Raw genomic sequence first — 18,517 nt, 5'->3', positions numbered from 1 at the left:
GGTATGACACACTAGCATTTTATATCACAAGAAAAACAGCATCGTCTCAACAATTCTTTGACGCTTACATAAATATATGTAGAATCAGTGCATCACTAATAATGTGACAGAAACCATGTTCCTTTTTCTTTCAAATTATTATCACTAATTATTATTAGCCATTAAGTCTTTATTAACCACAATATTTCATGTGTAAAGTTAATACAGTGTAAAAATTGCTTTGTGACTTGTTCAGTCAAGCTCTTTCTGTCTGTCTATCATTAACTTTGTAACAAGGGCGATGACATCAGGATGTAGCAGGCAGTCCAGCACATCATTGGTGGATATTTGGCTACACATTGCACCACCATTTCCATCTTCCTTGTCCTCCTCTGATACACTGATTGCCTCTTCTTTCCCATGTGGTTCTGTATGCAGGGGCTTTGTTCTTTTTTGCGTGTAAAAGAGTGTATTGTCTTTTGAAATGAGAGCCTCTTTGGGGTTTGTCACTGTGGGTTCCTCAGACGTGTCTGCATGACAAGTAACAGGAATGAGGTGAGGTCCGAATGGCAATGAAAATGAGGTCACAGGCTCAGTGACAGGGGTCTTCAACTGACCACTGGAGTCCCGCTTCAAAGCTGAGGGACTGGGTTGTTCTGCACATCTGCCCCAGTCTTCAGAATGCAAGCTCTTTTTATTCATGTAAGCCTTCACTGCTAGATTCAAGTACTGCATGTTCTCATCATGTGTAGCGATCCCATCCTTTAACACAAAATCAGACAGCATGGATGAAGTGAATGACAGATTGTGCAATTACAATTTTTCCCCACAACTAAAAATGCTCTCAGTTCACCTTTTAACATGTACAAACAGAGCACAGGTTTGTGGTCAATGCAGGTTATGGTACAGTGTGAGGATGTTGTCAGTGGTCATGGCCGTGTTATCAGTCTGTACACACAGCGGTGACTGAGCAATCTGCCTGTTATTGTCTAAACCTGGAGTTAAGACAAGAGGCAGATTCCTCACGCTCTGCCATGTGTACAAATTGATGACAATGCAAGCACCAGTGAAAACAAACATCCATCAAGACTGGAGCGCCCTCTGCATGGTGATGAGTGTTATACAAATTGTTCATTTTCATCTACATTAATTACGCATTAAAATGTCAAGAAATCTATTTAATTGAAACTTTCTGGGGTATACATGGTTCTCAGTGTCACGTGCTTGTCAATGGTAAATTCATGCATTTTTCCACACATGCTATGCAGGTGTGTGTGTGTGTGTGTGTTGGTTATTTTGATGGGTGGTGGGCATACCTCCGTAGGATTGAGCCAGTTGTCTTTGTTATCCACACTTGGTTTAGTCTTTAGTGCACAGATGATGGTCTTGGTCAGAGCTTCTCCTATTCGGGCTTCATCATCCACCTCCTGCATTGAATCATGAGTGTGTCACTAAGAGGCACTCCTGGGAGTTGTCATGAAAATTACTTACTATTCTAAAGCTCTGATGCAACTGATTCCCTTGTCCTTGCAGTAAACACACAAGTGTCTTCACACTTATTCAAGTCCACATTCATTAAAACACATACAGCACCATGGCATCTATCACAGTGATGCTGCCGATGAGTCATGAAGGGTCTATGCCTTAAGCTATGCCAAGATAATATGCTATGATTTGAATTTCAAATACTTCAAATACAACATTTGTGCACTACCACCCTCATACAGCGCCTTGCGAAAGTATTCACCCCTCTTGGTATTTTTCCTATTTTGTTGCCTTACATCCTGGAATTAAAATGAATGTTTGGGGGGTTTGTATCATTTGATTTCCACAACATGCCTACCACTTTTAAGATGCAAAATATTTTTTATTGTGAAACAAACAAGAAATAAGACATGCATAACTATTCACCCCCCAAGTCAATACTTTGTAGAGCCACCTTTTGCAGCAATTACAGCTGCAAGTCTCTTGGGGTACGTCTCTATAAGCTTGGCACATCTAGCCACTGGGATTTTTGTCCATTCTTCAAGGCAAAACTGCTCCAGCTCCTTCAAGTTAGATAGGTTCCACTGGTATAAAGCAATCTTTAAGTCATACCACAGATTCTCAATTGGATTGAGGTCTGGGCTTTGACTAGGCCATTCCATGACATTTAAATGTTTCCCCTTAAACCACTCGAATGTTGATTTAGTAGTATGCTCAGGGTCATTGTCCTGCTGGAAGGTGAACCTCCATCCCAGTCTCAAATCTCTGGAAGACTGAAACAGGTTTCCATCAAGAATTTGCCTGTATTTTGCACCATCCATCATTCCTTCAATTCTGACCAGTTTCCCAGTCCCTGCCAATGAAAAACATCCCCACAGCATGATGTTACCACCACCATGCTTCACTGTGGGGATGGAGTTCTCACAGTGATGAGAGGTGTAGGGTTTGCGCCAGACATAGCTTTTTCCTTGATGGCCAAAAAGCTCAATTTTAGTCTCATCTGACCTTCTTCCATATTTGGAGTCTCCCACATGCCTTCTGGTGAACAGCAAACATGTTTGCTTATTTTTTTTCTTTAAGCAATGGCTTTTTTTCTGGCCACTCTTCCATAAAGCCCAGCTCTGTGGAGTGTATGGCTTAAAGTGTTCCTGTGGACAGATACGCCAAGCTTCACTGTGGAGCTTTGCATCTCCTTCAGGGTTATCTTTGGTCTCTTTGTTGCCTCTCTGATTAATGCCCTCCTTTGCTGATTTTGGTGGACTGCCCTCTCTTGGCAGGTTTGTTATGGTGCCATATTCTTTTTTTTTTAAATAATGGACTTAATGGTGCTCTGTGGGATGTTCAAAGTTTCAGATATTTTTACAGATATTACAAACTGACCTGTTTGGAGAACTTCTTGTTTTCATGGTGCCCCTTGCTCAGTTGTGTTGCAGACTCTGGGGCCTTTCAGAACAGGTGTATATATACTGAGATCATGTGACACTTAGATTGCACACAGGTGGACTTTACTGAACTAATTATGTGAATTCTGAAGGTAATTGGTTGCACCAGATCTTATTTAGGGGCTTCATACCAAAGGGGGTGAATACATATGCACACACCACTTTTCCATTTTTTAATTTTTTTTCTTTTTAACAATTTATTTTTTTCATTTCACTTCACCAATTTGGACTATTTTGTGCACGTCCATTACATACAAATCCAAATAAAAATCCATTTAAATTATAGGTTGTAATGCACTAAAATAGGAAAAATGCCAAGGGGGTGAATACGTTTACAAGGCTCTGTAGCTGGCATAAAATGGCATAACATTACAACAGATGGTATCACACCTTACCATCTCAATCCAAGAGTTGACACTGACAGTTACTGGGTCTACTGATTCCACATAGTGCCACCAGTGTCTTGGGACAAAAAGAACCTAATGGAAATTAAAGGAAGAGACAATATTGACATTTTAGTGATATGTTGAGTTCACCAAATCAACACAATATGGCTAAACATCTAGTGTAGGTACCTGACCATTACACCCATGTGTTTGTTGAACATCTGTTATGCGTCATTGAGTTTACATTTGTGTGTTACCTCTCTGATCTCTTTTTTTTCCCTACTGTTTGTTTGTCCTGCTGTCTGTGGCTGTCTTCTTATAGGTGGAGCCCTGTGGCAATCACCATTAACTGGTTGATGAGACCTGACAAATGGGAAGGTAGGAACCTGGCCAAAAGAGGCGGAGCTGTCCATTTAAAAGCAGCACTATGAAGCCCTTGTGCTAGCCTCTTGGCTCACTGTTAGCCTGTTGTTTTGATTGTTGGCTTGTTTGTTGCTTTGTTCGCCCTTCCACCCTTATACTAGCTTCCTTGGTTTGAAAACAGGTAAGAATGTGTGTGTATGTACAATCCATTACACAGGTGTGTTTGAATATCTAGACACCCTAATCTAGAGGGTGGGTGCCACCCTTGTATTTCTTGTTTGCTTAGCCTAGTGTAGTTAGCTAGTTATTGTTTTTATGTTCTTGGCAGTCAGGTTAGCTACTTCTTAAATATAGCCTAGGGTAGTAGTGTTTTTGCTATGTTAATTTCTTTGGCACCATCAATGTTCTCTCTCTCTCTCTCGGGTGAGACTAGTTCCCCTTTTGTCCTTGCTTGTGGTTGTCCCATGGGCGTAACCACGCATTCTTTGAGGGGGGTCTTACCCCCCCCCAATGTTGAGGAAATGCCAATCTGTCCCCCCAATATACAGTACAAAATATTTTCTATATGTCCCCATTTAATGAACTCTGCCAACAGCTTTGTCTTTTCTTCATCTATTCTATTTATTTATGTATTCCTTTTTAATATATTTCCATTTGTTAAGGAAAATAGATGTGTGCCCCGCCTCCAATTGTACACTTGGTTGCGCCCATACTCAACGCAAGTTCGTTGATATATTTTAGCAGCTCAGTCTGTAAGAAATTGAGACAGCAGCCAAGCGTAGAAAAGTGCAGCAGAACATACAAGCTTTTTTTCAGACAGTAAGTAACTAGATACCTAAACAGTAGGTATCCTTCGCTTAGTATACAAGGCATCATACCATGGCTTGGTTTGTTCTTAAGAACGTCAATTAACTGTTGATATTTGCACATCCACAAAGTAGGCTAGGCTAATGTCAGTTCCAGTTTTTGACCATTAATGTTACATTCACTTGCATATCCTCCACCGAGTTCATTGTAACTTTACCCTCCTGTCCTACTCATCCACCGTCAACATAATCTTATCAACCCACAATCTTAAATTGTTATTGTTCTTACACTCACCCAAGATCTTACTTCCTGTAGGAACGTAGCAACATCCTATTCCAGATTTAGAGCCCCCTTTGCGATTATAATAACCTCCACTCTTCTATGAAGGCTTGCTATTAGTCTTTGGAGTGTGCCTTTGGGGATTTGCCCGTTCAGCCAGTAAGAGCATTAGTGAGGTCAGGCACTGATGTTTGGTAAGAAGGCTTGGTGTGCAGTCAGTGTTTCAGTTCATCCTAAAGGTGTTCGGTGAAGTTGATGTCAGGGCTCTGTGCAGGCCATTTGAGTTCTTCCACACCAATACATGGCAAACCATGTATTCATGGACCTCACTTTCTGCACAGTAAGCAATCTCAGCAAGCATTATTGGAGAACACCCAGTCCTGTTATGCTGTCAGAGAGAGGTTACTCAAAGTGATAAGCTTCCACTGTTATGTTGATGATACACAGCTGTATTTTTCAGCAAAGCCAGAGGACAGACAGCAGCTTAATAAAGTTGAGGAATGTGTAAAGGACATTAGTTGCTTATTAACTTCCTTCTACTGAATTCTGACAAGACAGAAGTACTTGTACTAGCACCACATGCAGCTAGAAGTAAGCATTCTGATTACACAGTAACTGGATGGCCTTTGTTTCATCATGTGCAGCAGTAAAAGTCCGTGGTGTGATTACTGACTCCAGTCTTTCATTTGACGCTCATGTAGATAATATTACTAGGATAGCCTTCTTTCATCTCAGAAATATTGCTAAGATGAGAAATATGTCATTACATGATGCAGAAAAATTAGTTCATGCTTTCATCACCTCTAGGCTAGATTACTGTAATGCCTTACTGTCTGGATGTTCCAGTAAGTGCATAAACAAGCTCAGGTTAGTCCAGAGTGCAGCTGCAAGTCCTTACTAGAACCAGAAAGTATGACCACATCACCCCTATATTATTCATACTGCACTGGCTCGCAGTAAAATATTGCATTGATTATAAAATACTTCTACTGACCTGTAAAGCACTCAATGGTCTCATGCCACAGTACCTGAGCGAACTTTTGGTCTTTTATGATCCGCCACGCCTGCTTGGATCAAAAGGTGTAGGCTATTTGTTGGTACCTTGAATAGTGAAGGCTACAGCAGGCGGGAAGAGCTCTCTCTTATAAAAACCCCACAGTTATGGAACAGCCTTCCGATTAGTGTTTGGGACTCGGGCACAGTCTGTGTTTAAGTCTAGGCTGAAAACATGTTTACTCAAGCTTACCATGAATAGACTTTCTTTTACACAAACTACAGTCTTATCCATCATGGGATAGTAAGCATACCTAACAATCTCTTCCTCTCTTTACCTTCCTCTCTCCTTCTGTCGAGCCACACATGATATTATGGAGATGCCAGTGATCCTGACCCTTTCTGCTCTCCAGACTTGCCTGATCTATCTTGATGCCCTACCTCTGAATGGCGCTACATTCTGCCACTGAGGACGGCCCCAAGCAGTGCAGCCTGGAGACTGCTGAGGATGGTGCCGCTTGAAGTACCATGGAAATGGTTTTGGACCTAAATTTCACATGGACATTTTTGTTGTGGTTGCTGGGACAAAGGTTGCTGCTATGGCAGCACATGCAAGTCTGAGAATTGATTGCAAAATTGTAACAGACGTCACATAAAAACCATAATGAACTTTCCTTTTCTTTCACATTCAGTTGTTACCCAGATGAGGATGGGTTCCCTTCTGAGTCTAGTTCTTCTCAAGGTTTCTTCCTCAGATCATCTTGGAGAGTTTTTCCTTCCCACCATTGCCACCGGCTTGCTCAATAGGGATAAATTCACACACTTAAAATCTGTATCCTGTGTTTGTTTCTGTAAAGCTGCTTTGAGTCAATGTCCATTGTTAAACGCGCTATACAGATAAAATTGAATTGAATATATTTGTTTATAATAAACTCATAGTAAATATTCTAAAATTTGCATATACTGTATTTAAGACATGTTCACTTGCTAAAATGTTAGTTTTTGCAGTGTTCCCAAAACCATCTGACAAATCATGCAAGGTTAATAAATAGTACAATTTTACACATCACAAATCCAGCAGAAATAGGACTCATGGGTGAAGCTTAGATGGGTTTGCGTTGTGTCTGCTGAAGTAAGTCATCAGGTCTGGATTTAGCCAAGTACAGTAATTCAACATTACAGATTAGCGCCCTCAGTCAGCATGCAAGTTTCTGGACTTGTGTGTTTGAACAGGCACAGAATACCAAAAGCGAATGCATGTCAACATTTTGCTCTCCACTAGTGGGCAGCTGTAGTCTGTCATACTGTTTAATGTGGCTCTACTTTCACAGCACTATATGGTTTATTTTCATGGAAGTGTATAGGGCCTGGTCAATCTTTAAATCATACTACAGTCTATATTCCTGCATGCTCTTCATTTTCTGTTAACATTTTTGCCTGTTTTCCCAAGTTGCTTAATTGTTAATGTCAGTATTACAATAACTGCAAGTCAGAAACAATATTTATCCATACTGTAATGGATTTCTTATGTGCACCCTGCATTATTCATGAGCTGCTGCTGTAATCAGATGGACACTTTCTATTCTGATAACCACAAAATGAAAGTATACTGTCTAGTCTGATCATCCATTTTAAGAAACACATCCATCGATAGCATATGTGCAAATTCTGCATAACTTTGGCTCTGTTGTACAAGCTGTTGGCAGGAAGGAGTCCCTGGTATCCTTGCGGGAATTTTCTTTTGTTTGTCATTATATAAATGTGTCTGTGTTATCTATCAAGAGGATTATGGTGGATTTTCAACTTTCAAAGTTTTAAACAAACACATGGAGAACCACAAACATTTTCAGCCATCCTGTTTTTTATAAGCTTGTACTGCGTATTTGCACTTGTGGGCAGTGAAGCTCTCTGTGTGATAATGGAAACGTGCATCTCTGGTCTTCATTAGTATGCTGCTGATAGTGTGAGTGCTCCCAGAGAATACACTAGCAATGTTGGACTACCACTAATTGCCCTGCCACCATCTCCTGTCTCGAAGTGTGTGAGCAAAGAGGCTTCATAAATAGAACAGAAATCCAAAATGGGGTGGGGGGAAAGAGGGGGATGAATGCACATATTCACACACACACACACACACACTCACACAATGAAGAAATGCTATTTACATGATTTTGCTCCTGCTTACCATGCTAGTGTTTAAAAATTCATGAAAATAGAGGAAGGAAAGTTAAAAATATAGCGAAAAAAATTGACACTGAGTATGTGCACAGCATGTGCTCATAGTTAAAGCCCAAATTACTATTCTTCAAATATAAAATCATTTTGAGTACTGAAAAGTGCTCATAGAACCAAATAACTATTTATTATTAAATATAACTTTGTTTATAGTTTTTGCTAACAGTACCCACATACTTTCATACATAGACCCCCCCCATGTTCTCCCCATGCTTTGGGGGTTTCTTCCGGGTACTCCGGTTTCCTCCCCCAGTCCAAAAACACGTGTTGTAGGCTGTTTGTCTGTAGCGTGTGAATGAGCATGTGAATGGGTATGCGATTGTGCGCTGTGATGGGTTCTCATCCCATCCAGGGTGTCCCCCCCCCCCACCTTGTGCCCCGAGTTTTCTGGGATACCCTCCAGGCTCGACGTGACCCTGTGTACGATAAGCGGCACAGAAAATGGATGGATGGATGGATGGATGAATGAATTTTAACTGAAATTCCTTTTCTAATGACACTCGAGAGCACAAAGTGGTTGTCTTTGAGCTCATGTATGTAGAAGAGGGCAATCATCGCTTTGCTCTGTGTGTGATGTACCATGAGCAGCAGTTTGAAAAGATGCAGTTGGCTTCCTGTGTCTTGGAGGAAGTAAGTGTGTTAGCTTTCACCTTCCCCGCGAGGTAGCAGTCACTTCACTCCAGGGAGTGAGAAAATTGTGTAAAAATACTGAATATTGTTTAGTGGAGGCACTCGTGTTGGGATGTTATTTGTGATGACTAATATTTCAAATGGGATTTGATGTAGCAGTATATAGCTTTAGAGATCTTTTTGGGTACACATAGTTATTACAAGCACTTTGAGGAAGAAGATTAAGTAGTGCCAGTTGAACTGCTCTCCCTCCCTTGTGTAGATTAATCTGTTGCCAGTTCATTCAAGGAGACTCGGCGAATACATGCCTTATGAAGACAGATTATCTGCTGCCCTTGTAGTAGTCTCTAATGAAAATAAAAGTATTACTGTGCACATCAATGTGACTGTCATGTTTACCAAGTACTTGGTGAAAGATTCAGGTTAATGTTAGATACAGCATGGCATGTCAAGCCAACCACTGACAGTCAGCAATCAGCCGTCTGAGCAATTATCACTGGAAAGGTACTGTAACTGCAGGGTGTTAAAAAGAAGGGAAAAGGAAGCAACACTCAATGTCTTAGGATAGTAGCGAAGTAGGTTTGCAAACCATAATGAAGACTAATAATTTTATTAATATAGCACCTCTCTCTCAAGCACTATTTAAAAAGTTGCTTAAAATTAATAAACAAAGAAAAAAACCTAAAAGTCTTTCTAATGGTAAATACCTTTTGATCAGCAAGGAAAAAAAAAGATAACTCAATCGTTCATGAATAACTTTTTTTGGCTTGCCAACTGGTGTCACTGCAGAGAAAACAACACCATGTTTTAGACAGTTTGTTGCCCAATCTCAACTAAAGCATGTTTAATTCTTCAGCAAAAAAAGGTAACATGCTCCAGCTCTAACCCTAAGAGCTTTTGTATGACCTTTTTGAGCCAGAATTACGAAGAAAGCATTTACCTGACCCGGCTCCAGAGTGACGAGGTAGGATCGGGCTCTTCGGAAAGCAGGGAATCGGCGCATGTCAGGACGTTTCACGTTGACCTGGCTGAACACACTGGACTCCTCGTATGGTATACGTGTTGGGTACATACATTCTGCATCATCAGGAGGAAAGAGATGCCAGCGTTTTCTAGGGAGAAAACAAAGATTATTGCTACTACTAATGGCAGCACAATAAAAAGTGTGTCAGTTGAAGAACTGAAAGAACCTGTCAGTTGTCTTACTGAACATGGCCTACATACATGTGTTTCTTCATTCAGACTGACAGAGCCCTGATCAGCAGCATGGGTGCAACTTTGTTTTAAAAAGGATGGGGAGAAAGATGAGGGCTGGAATAAAGAAGCAGGAATCTTCATATTCTCAGAGATGAGAACACTGCGAACAAAAAATCCAAGTCCATCATGAATGTCCATCAAGGGGTTTTCCACACACAACAGTCTCTAATATTTACACAAAATGGTGTGAAAAACAAAAAACATTGAGTTAGCGACAGTTCTGTGGGTTGATAAGAGAGGTCAGAGGAAAATAGTCAGGTTGGTTTGAGCTGCCAAGAAGGATCTCTCTCATCAACAAGGTGTTTCAGCCTTTAGACCGCTTTGTACACAGGATGCATTCTGTGTAAACTCTAGAGAATAATGTGTGTGAAAATCCCAGGAAATCAAAGAGTATCTGAAATAATCAAACCACCCCCATCTGGTACCAAACATCCATGCCATGATTAAAGTCACTGAGATTTTTTCCCCATTCTGATGTTTGAAGTGAACATTAGCTGAAGCTCTTGACCTGTATCTGCATGATTTTATGCACTATGCTGCTGCTACATGATTGGCTGACTAGATAACTGTGTGAACGTGCAGGTGAATGGTGAGTGAATAATACAATAATTATTCAGACTTGAAAAAATACGCAAAATACACCTAAATAAAGACAACACAAAGTAACCACAAATGCAAATTTCCCACTCTGAGTCCTTTTCCCTTCAGTGAATTGGCTTTTCAGTCGTGCAAATTGTATTTGCATTTGATCTGACCACTGCTTCAGGTGAAAAAGCAGAAAAGTGTGGTTTTCAGGTTTCTCACTATATTGTCGCTCTGTAATCTACGAGAAACAATATCAAACCTTACAAATAAATCACTGTTAATGCCAAGCTAATATTAATACAACAATCTTACAATATCACTGCACTTACAACACGGCCAACACAATCACAATAAAACAGACAATCTAACTAATCAGAAAAACCTTTTAAAAAAAAAAAAAACACCTTACTTACATGACTCATGAAGGCAACCTTGACTCACATATTTATGTTTTCCAAAAGCTAAAGTGGTCGTGATTAAAATTCAGCCAATAGTAAGCTTTATATAAAAACATGAATGAAAGACATTAAAAGCCGTTTATCTTATCTAATCACACGCGCTCATTTAATAGCTATCACAGCTTATAGTTCATTTGATTAACTGATATACAGGATTAAGTAGGTGAATAGTGATATTGTACAGCACAATGTCCCAGCTAAGATAAAATAAAAATGTATAAGACATCAACTTAATAATAATTACATCTGTCTTATTAATGCGTTGTGAGTTAGAACTCACCTACTCCTGTGTATTATCTCTATATCTATTTTTATTGTCGGTGCACTAAACAGCTGCCAGAGCTTCCAATTAATTGCGACGAACGACTGAAGGTACTTTTCAGCATCATCTTAGAAAGATTTTCAGAAAACACTGAAAGATTTTTCTGCCGTACCTTATTATATAAAAGATTTTCCACAGACTACACATAATCTCAAAAGCAGTAGGGGCATCTACTGCAGTATATCATTTCTGATGTATTAACTTATTTCTCAGATTCAGATTACATTATACACTCAAAAGATGTGGCATTCAACCAAGGCACACAACTGTAAATAGATTAGACTAGACTCCAGGACTATCTCTGTCACAGACATACAGAAGTTCCTTGTAATACGGCTCCGTAATGCAGATCAAGAGACTCTTGCAGCTCAGCCCTTTTACCCAGCTTTGCTTTTCTCTTTCAAAAGTTCTGGAATAAAATAACTCCAATTATCTAAAATCATTTTGCTTCTCTACTAGCTATAATGTGTTTTTTTCTTAAATTTTTAACTCAAGTTCTAGATCAAACATGACCGTTGGAAAATATTCACTGGCAGTGTACAGTTGTACAGTATTAGCACCAATGTGTCTCACATGACCCAAAGTCTTCATTTATGGCTTATGTACAGTGTTAATGGACTGTAAGCTCAAGCTCTGTGCCATTACCTGCCTTGAATCTGGAAGACAAGATTGCATCCGTAGGAGTCCAGGTGACATGGAGTGTTAGCACCATTTGTACCAACCCAAAGAGTACTCTCTCTCCCATCACGGCCTGGATAGCCAAAGTCAGACCACACTACATCCTGCAACACACTCGTTTAGATTAGGCTTTCAGTATCGACTCAGTGATTAGGCTTTCAGTATAGACTCACATTTTTACTATAAATGCTCACACAGCTAAAATAAAGAAGGAGGCCCATTATTTATTTATTAAGTAAGTAATTGCACCATAATAAAACTGCTGCAATAACAACACATTTTCCCCTTATTGCATAGCATGTCTGATGTCAATATATTCCCTTTACAATAAGAAAAAAAAACCCTGTGCTTAAAGATGGTACCCAGCAACCTGGATAATGAATCCATTAACAGCTGGGAGATTGTAAAGAGCAGACTGTGCATTTGAGGTTTTCAGCAACTTTTAAATGGCACTATTCATCATTTAAGAAAAGCTGATGCCTGCCAGTCTCACAGGCTTGGCTTTGGCAGTATTGCGGTCTCAAAAGAGAACAGCGACAGCTCACGAGCATTTATTATCATTTACAAAGAAGGTGAAAGCTTGCAAGAGCCACACATTCAGATCAAAGTAACCTTGTGGCAAACTTTAAAATAGCCTCTCAGCCATTACCATCTGCAGTCTGACTGACTGAAAACAAGAGCTGGGCAAAACACATCCAGTGATTTATTGCTCCAATTTAGTCAGAAAGTCTATGTGCTTCCAGAAGTCCCAGACACACTGCTTCAAACAGTAGGTTTCAAACACCAGAAATGCACATACACAGAAGACAGAAGTAATACAAATGGGAATTGATAAATGCATCAGAAAGAATCATGCTTGTTAGAATCGGTGATATGAAATCACCTCCTCTGAAAAATCTGTGAAGGATCAGCTGCTTTCTAATTGTGTGAGTGGTTCACTAAGCCGGAACCGTGTGGTGCTTTGAAACTACAAAAGGCCTGTGATCTAATTAGGCCAGCAACAATTCTTACAGAATTGACTAATCACAATTATTTGATCTAATTGGTATTATTTCATTTTATCATGCTTAATGTTAGATTCCAGACTTAAAAGTTGGTTGAATAAACAAACAATACTCATTTAAAATTATTTTCTTGTTGTAATCAAACTGCTGCACCATTGCATTTTAGCTTTTATTCTCAGTCAAAGGCTTACTTTTCTGAACTATCTGTCCTAATGCTAAAACATATTAGATAGGAAGATTTAGAAAATGAGTATAGAACAGTACATGGTTTATCGTTATAGGTTTTGCAATAGTACATGCTCATTGTCCAGCAACCTATTTCTGTATTAAGAAATTGAAATCGAAGTTATTAGTGCTGTGTCTTTCCTGACCATTTTTATTAGTTTAAAATGCAAACAGAAATTTAACGTACTCATTATTGACAAATGGATACATGTGCACATGATTAGACAACTGTTATGCTTTGTTATACTACAATAGTGGCATAAATTCAATAAAAAGACAAATTATTAATCATAATTGCATATCTGACAATTAATCAAATTATTATTTTTTTTTAAAGGGTATGTTTGTTTTGAGATGTATGAAAATGGACATTGTATGTTGATTTACCTTAAACATGGTGTCCTTGTCCTGAAAAAGAAGGGCAATATACTTGTAGTCTGCATAAGCCCAGTACTCTGATAGAGGATAGTCAGCAAATGGGCCTACAGATGCAGTGTCACTCCCCCTCATCCAACACAGAAACTCTGTGAGAGTTGCTTCGACATATGAGCACTCTGTTTCAAAGAGAGGAGCTGGTGAAATAAAATAAAAAAAAGACAGGATTAAAACGTGCAGGTAGACAGTGACGCTGTTAGGAAAACTGCCATGGATGGGGCCTCAGCGTCAATTTCAAGCCAATTATCAAGTCAATTATCTGCTCATTCTGAATGTACTATTTATTGATTCAGCACAATGCTGAATGGAATGTCCTAACATTACCTCAATCAAAAGTGCATTGTAATGACACAAAGTTTTAATCATCCACTGTGCAGTGGCACAAAATTGCATCTAGGTACACTTGATTTCTGTCTGATTTAAAATGAAAATTGATTAGTCAGTCAAATTAAATAACACTGTATTGGAAATGTCTACCATTGTTGTGTAGAGGGAACAAATGATCTATCTCCTGTCAGCGCCACACACCAGGACACCTTTGAGCAAGCTTGCATTTCTAAACGCTATTCAGAAGAACGTGCGCTACAGACATGTGAAAGTTGTGAGTACTTTACAGTAATAAGTGCCAGAATGTTATACTGGCATAATAATATACAGTACACTTCTCATAACTAAAACGTTCAAATCAAAATGACAGCTTTCACTGACCAATTTCATATTTCCTCGACTGCTGGGAAAACTACTTTTAGTATATGTATGCAATATGTAAATTCCCTTGTAGACGCAGAGAATTTGAATGACTTTGTCCCAGTCAGGGTTATCCCAGGAGGCAGGAATACACCCTGGATGAGACGCCTATCCACATACTAACAGCACATACTGGCCATGTAAATAAAAGGTATAATAATAATAAGTTGTAACAATAAAACTCAATAATATTAAGTTATGGCTCATTTTCAAAACTCTGCATCATAAAATAGAAAGCACAAAAATTCACAGAAATTGTATAACTTTTGCATTTGAGGTCCTGCACACACAAAATCTTCATCAAAATGCCAGTGTTCAGGCCATAACGTAGGTCATTTTTACACGTATATTTGTAGTGGATGAGAAATGAACCTCCTGAAGCATAATGGTTTAATTAGTACTTTTTATACATTTATAGCTGTTAGACACTTAAGAGACATGTGTCAACAAAGCATAGAAAAGAAACTATAGTGGAATGTGGTAAACATGAATTAATTTAATGGGCTCTTCATATACAATTTCATTTAGGTCTTCGTATTCACAAATATTGTACCAGGAGTGTCCAGCCTTATGCACAAAGGATGTGGGCGCAGGTTGGAATGAAAACCTGCGCACACACCGGCGGTTTCTGGTTAAGATTGGGCAGTTACGTGAAAGAGTTACATGAAAAAGTGCATTCCCCATGGTTTCTTATGAAAAGAGAACTGCCTTTATTTTACAATTTATATACAAAATAAATAAATAAATAAATAAATAATGTGTGTGTGTGTATATATACACACACACACACATACATACAGTATCTCACAAAAGTGAGTACACCCCTCACATTTTTATAAATATTTGATTATATCTTTTCATGTGGCAACACTGAAGAAATGACACTTTGCTACAATGTAAAGTAGTGAGTGTACAGCTTGTGTAACAGTGTAAATTTGCTGTCCCCTCAAAATAACTCAACACATAGCCATTAATGTCTAAACCGCTGGCAACAAAAGTAAGTACACCCCTAAGTGAAAATGTCGAAATTGGGCCCAATTAGCCATTTTCCCTCCCCGGTGTCATGTGACTTGTTAGTGTTACAAGGTCTCAGGTGTGAATGGGGAGCAGGTGTGATAAATTTGGTGTCATCGCTCTCACACTCCCTCATACTGGTCACTGGAAGTTCAACATGGCACCTCATGGCAAAGAACTCTCTGAGGATCTGAAAAAAAGAATTGTTGCTCTACATAAAGATGGCCTAGGCTATAAGAAGATTGCCAAGACCCTGACACTGAGCTGCAGCATGGTGGCCAAGACCATACAGCGGTTTAACAGGACAGGTTCCACTCAGAACAGGCCTCGCCATGGTCGACCAAAGAAGTTGAGTGCATGTGCTCAGCATCATATCCAGAGGTTGTCTTTGGGAAATAGACGTATGAGTGCTGCCAGCATTGCTGCAGAGGTTGAAGGGTTGGGGGGTCAGCCTGTCAGACCATACGCCGCACACTGCATCAAATTGGTCTGCATGGCTGTCGTCCCAGAAGGAAGCCTCTTCTAAAGATGATGCACGAGAAAACAGTTTGCTGAAGACAAGCAGATTAAGCACATGGATTACTGGAACCTTGTCCTGTGTTCTGATGAGAACAAGATAAACTTATTTGGTTCAGATGGTGTCAAGCGTGTGTGGCAGCAACCAGGTGAGGAGTACAAAGACAAGTGTGTCTTGCCTACAGTCAAGCATGGTGGTGGGAGTGTCATGGTCTGGGGCTGCATGAGTTCTGCCGGCACTGGGAAGCTACAGTTCATTGAGGGAACCATGAATGCCAACATGTACTGTGACATACTGAAGCAGAGCATGATCAGTATGCAGTATTCCAGCATGATAACGACCCCAAACACACCTCCAAGACGACTACTGCCTTGCTAAAGAAGCTGAGGGTGAAGGTGATGGACTGGCCAAGCATGTCTCCAGACCTAAACCCTATTGAGCATCTGTGGGGCATCCTCAAACGGAAGGTGGAGCAGCACAAGGTCTCTAACATCCACCAGGTCCGTGATGTCGTCATGGAGGAGTGGAAGAGGACTCCAGCGGCAATCTGTGAAGCTCTGGTGAACTCCATGCCCAAGAGGGTTAAGGCAGTGCTGGAAAATAATGGTGGCCACACAAAATATTGACACTTTGGGCCCAATTGAGACATTTTCACTTAGGGGTGTACTCACTTTTGTTGCCAGTGGTTTAGACATTAATGGCTGTGTGTTGAGTTGTAATCAAATATTTACAAAAATGTGAGGGGTATATTCACTTTTATGAGACACTGTGTGTGTGTGTGTGTGTGTGTGTGTGTGTGTGTGTGTGTATATATATATATATATATATATATATATATATATATATATATATATATAATTTCAAGTGCTTATAAACTACGTCTTTAATTTAATTTTGTCCTTAAAGTATGCAACATATTTTATTGTCTGACATCATTGCTGAGGGAACTTGTTGTGAACACCCATGAACAACTATGTATGTAACTTCATTTAGTCAGCAGGAACTGAGAAACTGCTTACCCTTCTGCTCACACCGCTTCCCAATACGAAAGCGTACAGACTTCTCCTCTAGACAAAGTGCCAGATGTTCCAGAGTCCAGTCCCGTCCTGGCCAGTTATCAGTCATGTTGAGGAAAACCGCTGGCCTGTGCAGAAACTGCATGATCCTACGTGCTTCCTCAGGCCTGAACGGTTTAGTGGCCATATCTGCAGAGGTCACTGAACAGAAACACAGATTTGAAGGTTCACATCCATTGAACCAGACAAGCCGTACACCACTACTCACACTCATTCTCTGAGACATTTCCATTACACTACATTACTCCAAAAAATGAATCACCAAAGTGATTCATTTTTCCCCGTTCATCTCTTTATGACGCTGTATACTACAGTGCTGTTGAATTCTCAAATCTGATTGGTCAGAAGGTGTTAAGTTTCTATAACAGCATGTGCCAGCTGTAAGGCAAATTACAGGTTTATAATTTGTTTTAACACTTTATTGTTACTATAGTTGCTCCGCATAATCAAATGATAATGAATTAATGATTTTCTCACGCTCTCTCATATAGAGAGAGACATTTATTTAACACAATATGTAAGAAGTCTCAAATGACAAGCTGCAGGACTTTTTAATGACGTTTCACAACATTAAATGTAACAACCCTGCTAGGAAAAAACCTCAGTGGAAATCATCACAGACATTCTAATGGTTTCCACTACAAATATCATTACAAACCATCAGTTAATCATTAAAATCATTACTGGCCCTTAATCGTATCCACTAGACAGAACATGCCACCAATAGAAGGCAACAAATTACCAGTAAAGACCATTACAGTTTCCATTCAAACCAATGAAATTCCCAGTATAACCATTAAAAATTCTATGAGGGTTTCTATTGGGTTCCCCCCCAGCAGATTATAAAAAGTATGACGCTGTTCACTGATATTTATATTTTATATTCCATATATCTCGTTGGCAAACTGATGCAGTACAAGAAGAATAAAACATTTCGACAAGTGCTGTTACAGGAAAACAATAAATAACAAATACTTCGTGGCTTCACAACTGGCCGCTTTGTCGTTGTTTATATTCCTGTAACAGCACGCCCCGTCGCGTTTTATTCCTCATTTATCTTAGAAGACTCTTGTTCACGGATTATAAACTGAGTTTAAATGATCTAACAACTAATTCCCATATGTGAGCGTAAAGTGCATGTAGAGAATAGCCAGCTGTGTCCTTCCATTACATATGCATATGAAGAAGAATATGTGGTGAGACAGAATAATCATGGTCAGCCGGAAAACAGCTTCGAGCTGCAAACTATTTTAACGACACAAACACTAGCTCATCGCTACCTGATTTATTTTTCTCTCTACACGAGCTTTACATGAACTCCAAACATAAACATGAACAACCAAACATAAAGACACAGCCTCACAATATAGCTAGCAGCTAAACATGAGGACGTTCACTCAGCTTCCCAGAAAAGCCGAAAAGTACTCTCTGTTCTGATTTGGCCTTGTAAACAAACTCACGTGAGAGCTAACGACTGTGTTTAAAAAAATAATCTGACCGGAAGCGAAACTCCAGCCATTCAGGCTCTGCCAGGACGGAGGTCGTCGTGTCAATAAAGGCCACACAGATCCAACATGGCGAACACCGTAGTTGCAGTTTC

The 18,517-nt window shown here is 39.7% G+C and overlaps 1 protein-coding gene across 5 annotated transcripts; it reads right to left on the bottom strand.

Annotated features, from left to right (window-relative positions):
* Nucleotides 1–148: 148 nt before the first annotated feature.
* On the bottom strand, nucleotides 149–18,472 carry hspbap1 (hspb associated protein 1). Of its 5 annotated transcripts, none has more exons than XM_053626582.1 (8): nucleotides 18,416–18,472; nucleotides 16,861–17,058; nucleotides 13,516–13,700; nucleotides 11,867–12,003; nucleotides 9,540–9,711; nucleotides 3,302–3,385; nucleotides 1,296–1,406; nucleotides 149–741 (listed from the first exon to the last, which is right to left on the bottom strand). In XM_053626582.1, the coding sequence occupies exons 2-8, from the start codon at nucleotides 17,042–17,044 to the stop codon at nucleotides 232–234; spliced, it is 1,383 nt and encodes a 460-aa protein (XP_053482557.1). In that variant the 5' UTR covers nucleotides 17,045–17,058; nucleotides 18,416–18,472; the 3' UTR covers nucleotides 149–231. The 5 variants fall into 5 exon arrangements, with proteins under 5 accessions (XP_053482557.1, XP_053482554.1, XP_053482555.1 ...); XM_053626579.1 differs by lacking the exon at nucleotides 18,416–18,472 and adding an exon at nucleotides 17,660–18,390; XM_053626580.1 differs by lacking the exon at nucleotides 18,416–18,472 and adding an exon at nucleotides 18,198–18,390.
* Between the last annotated feature and the right edge of the window lie 45 nt (nucleotides 18,473–18,517).

Source organism: Ictalurus furcatus, chromosome 6, assembly GCF_023375685.1.
Source record: "Ictalurus furcatus strain D&B chromosome 6, Billie_1.0, whole genome shotgun sequence".
In the NCBI taxonomy this organism is placed as follows: domain Eukaryota; kingdom Metazoa; phylum Chordata; class Actinopteri; order Siluriformes; family Ictaluridae; genus Ictalurus; species Ictalurus furcatus.
The sequence above is the reverse complement of the archived record's forward strand: the minus strand, read 5'-3'. Positions and strand labels throughout refer to the sequence as shown.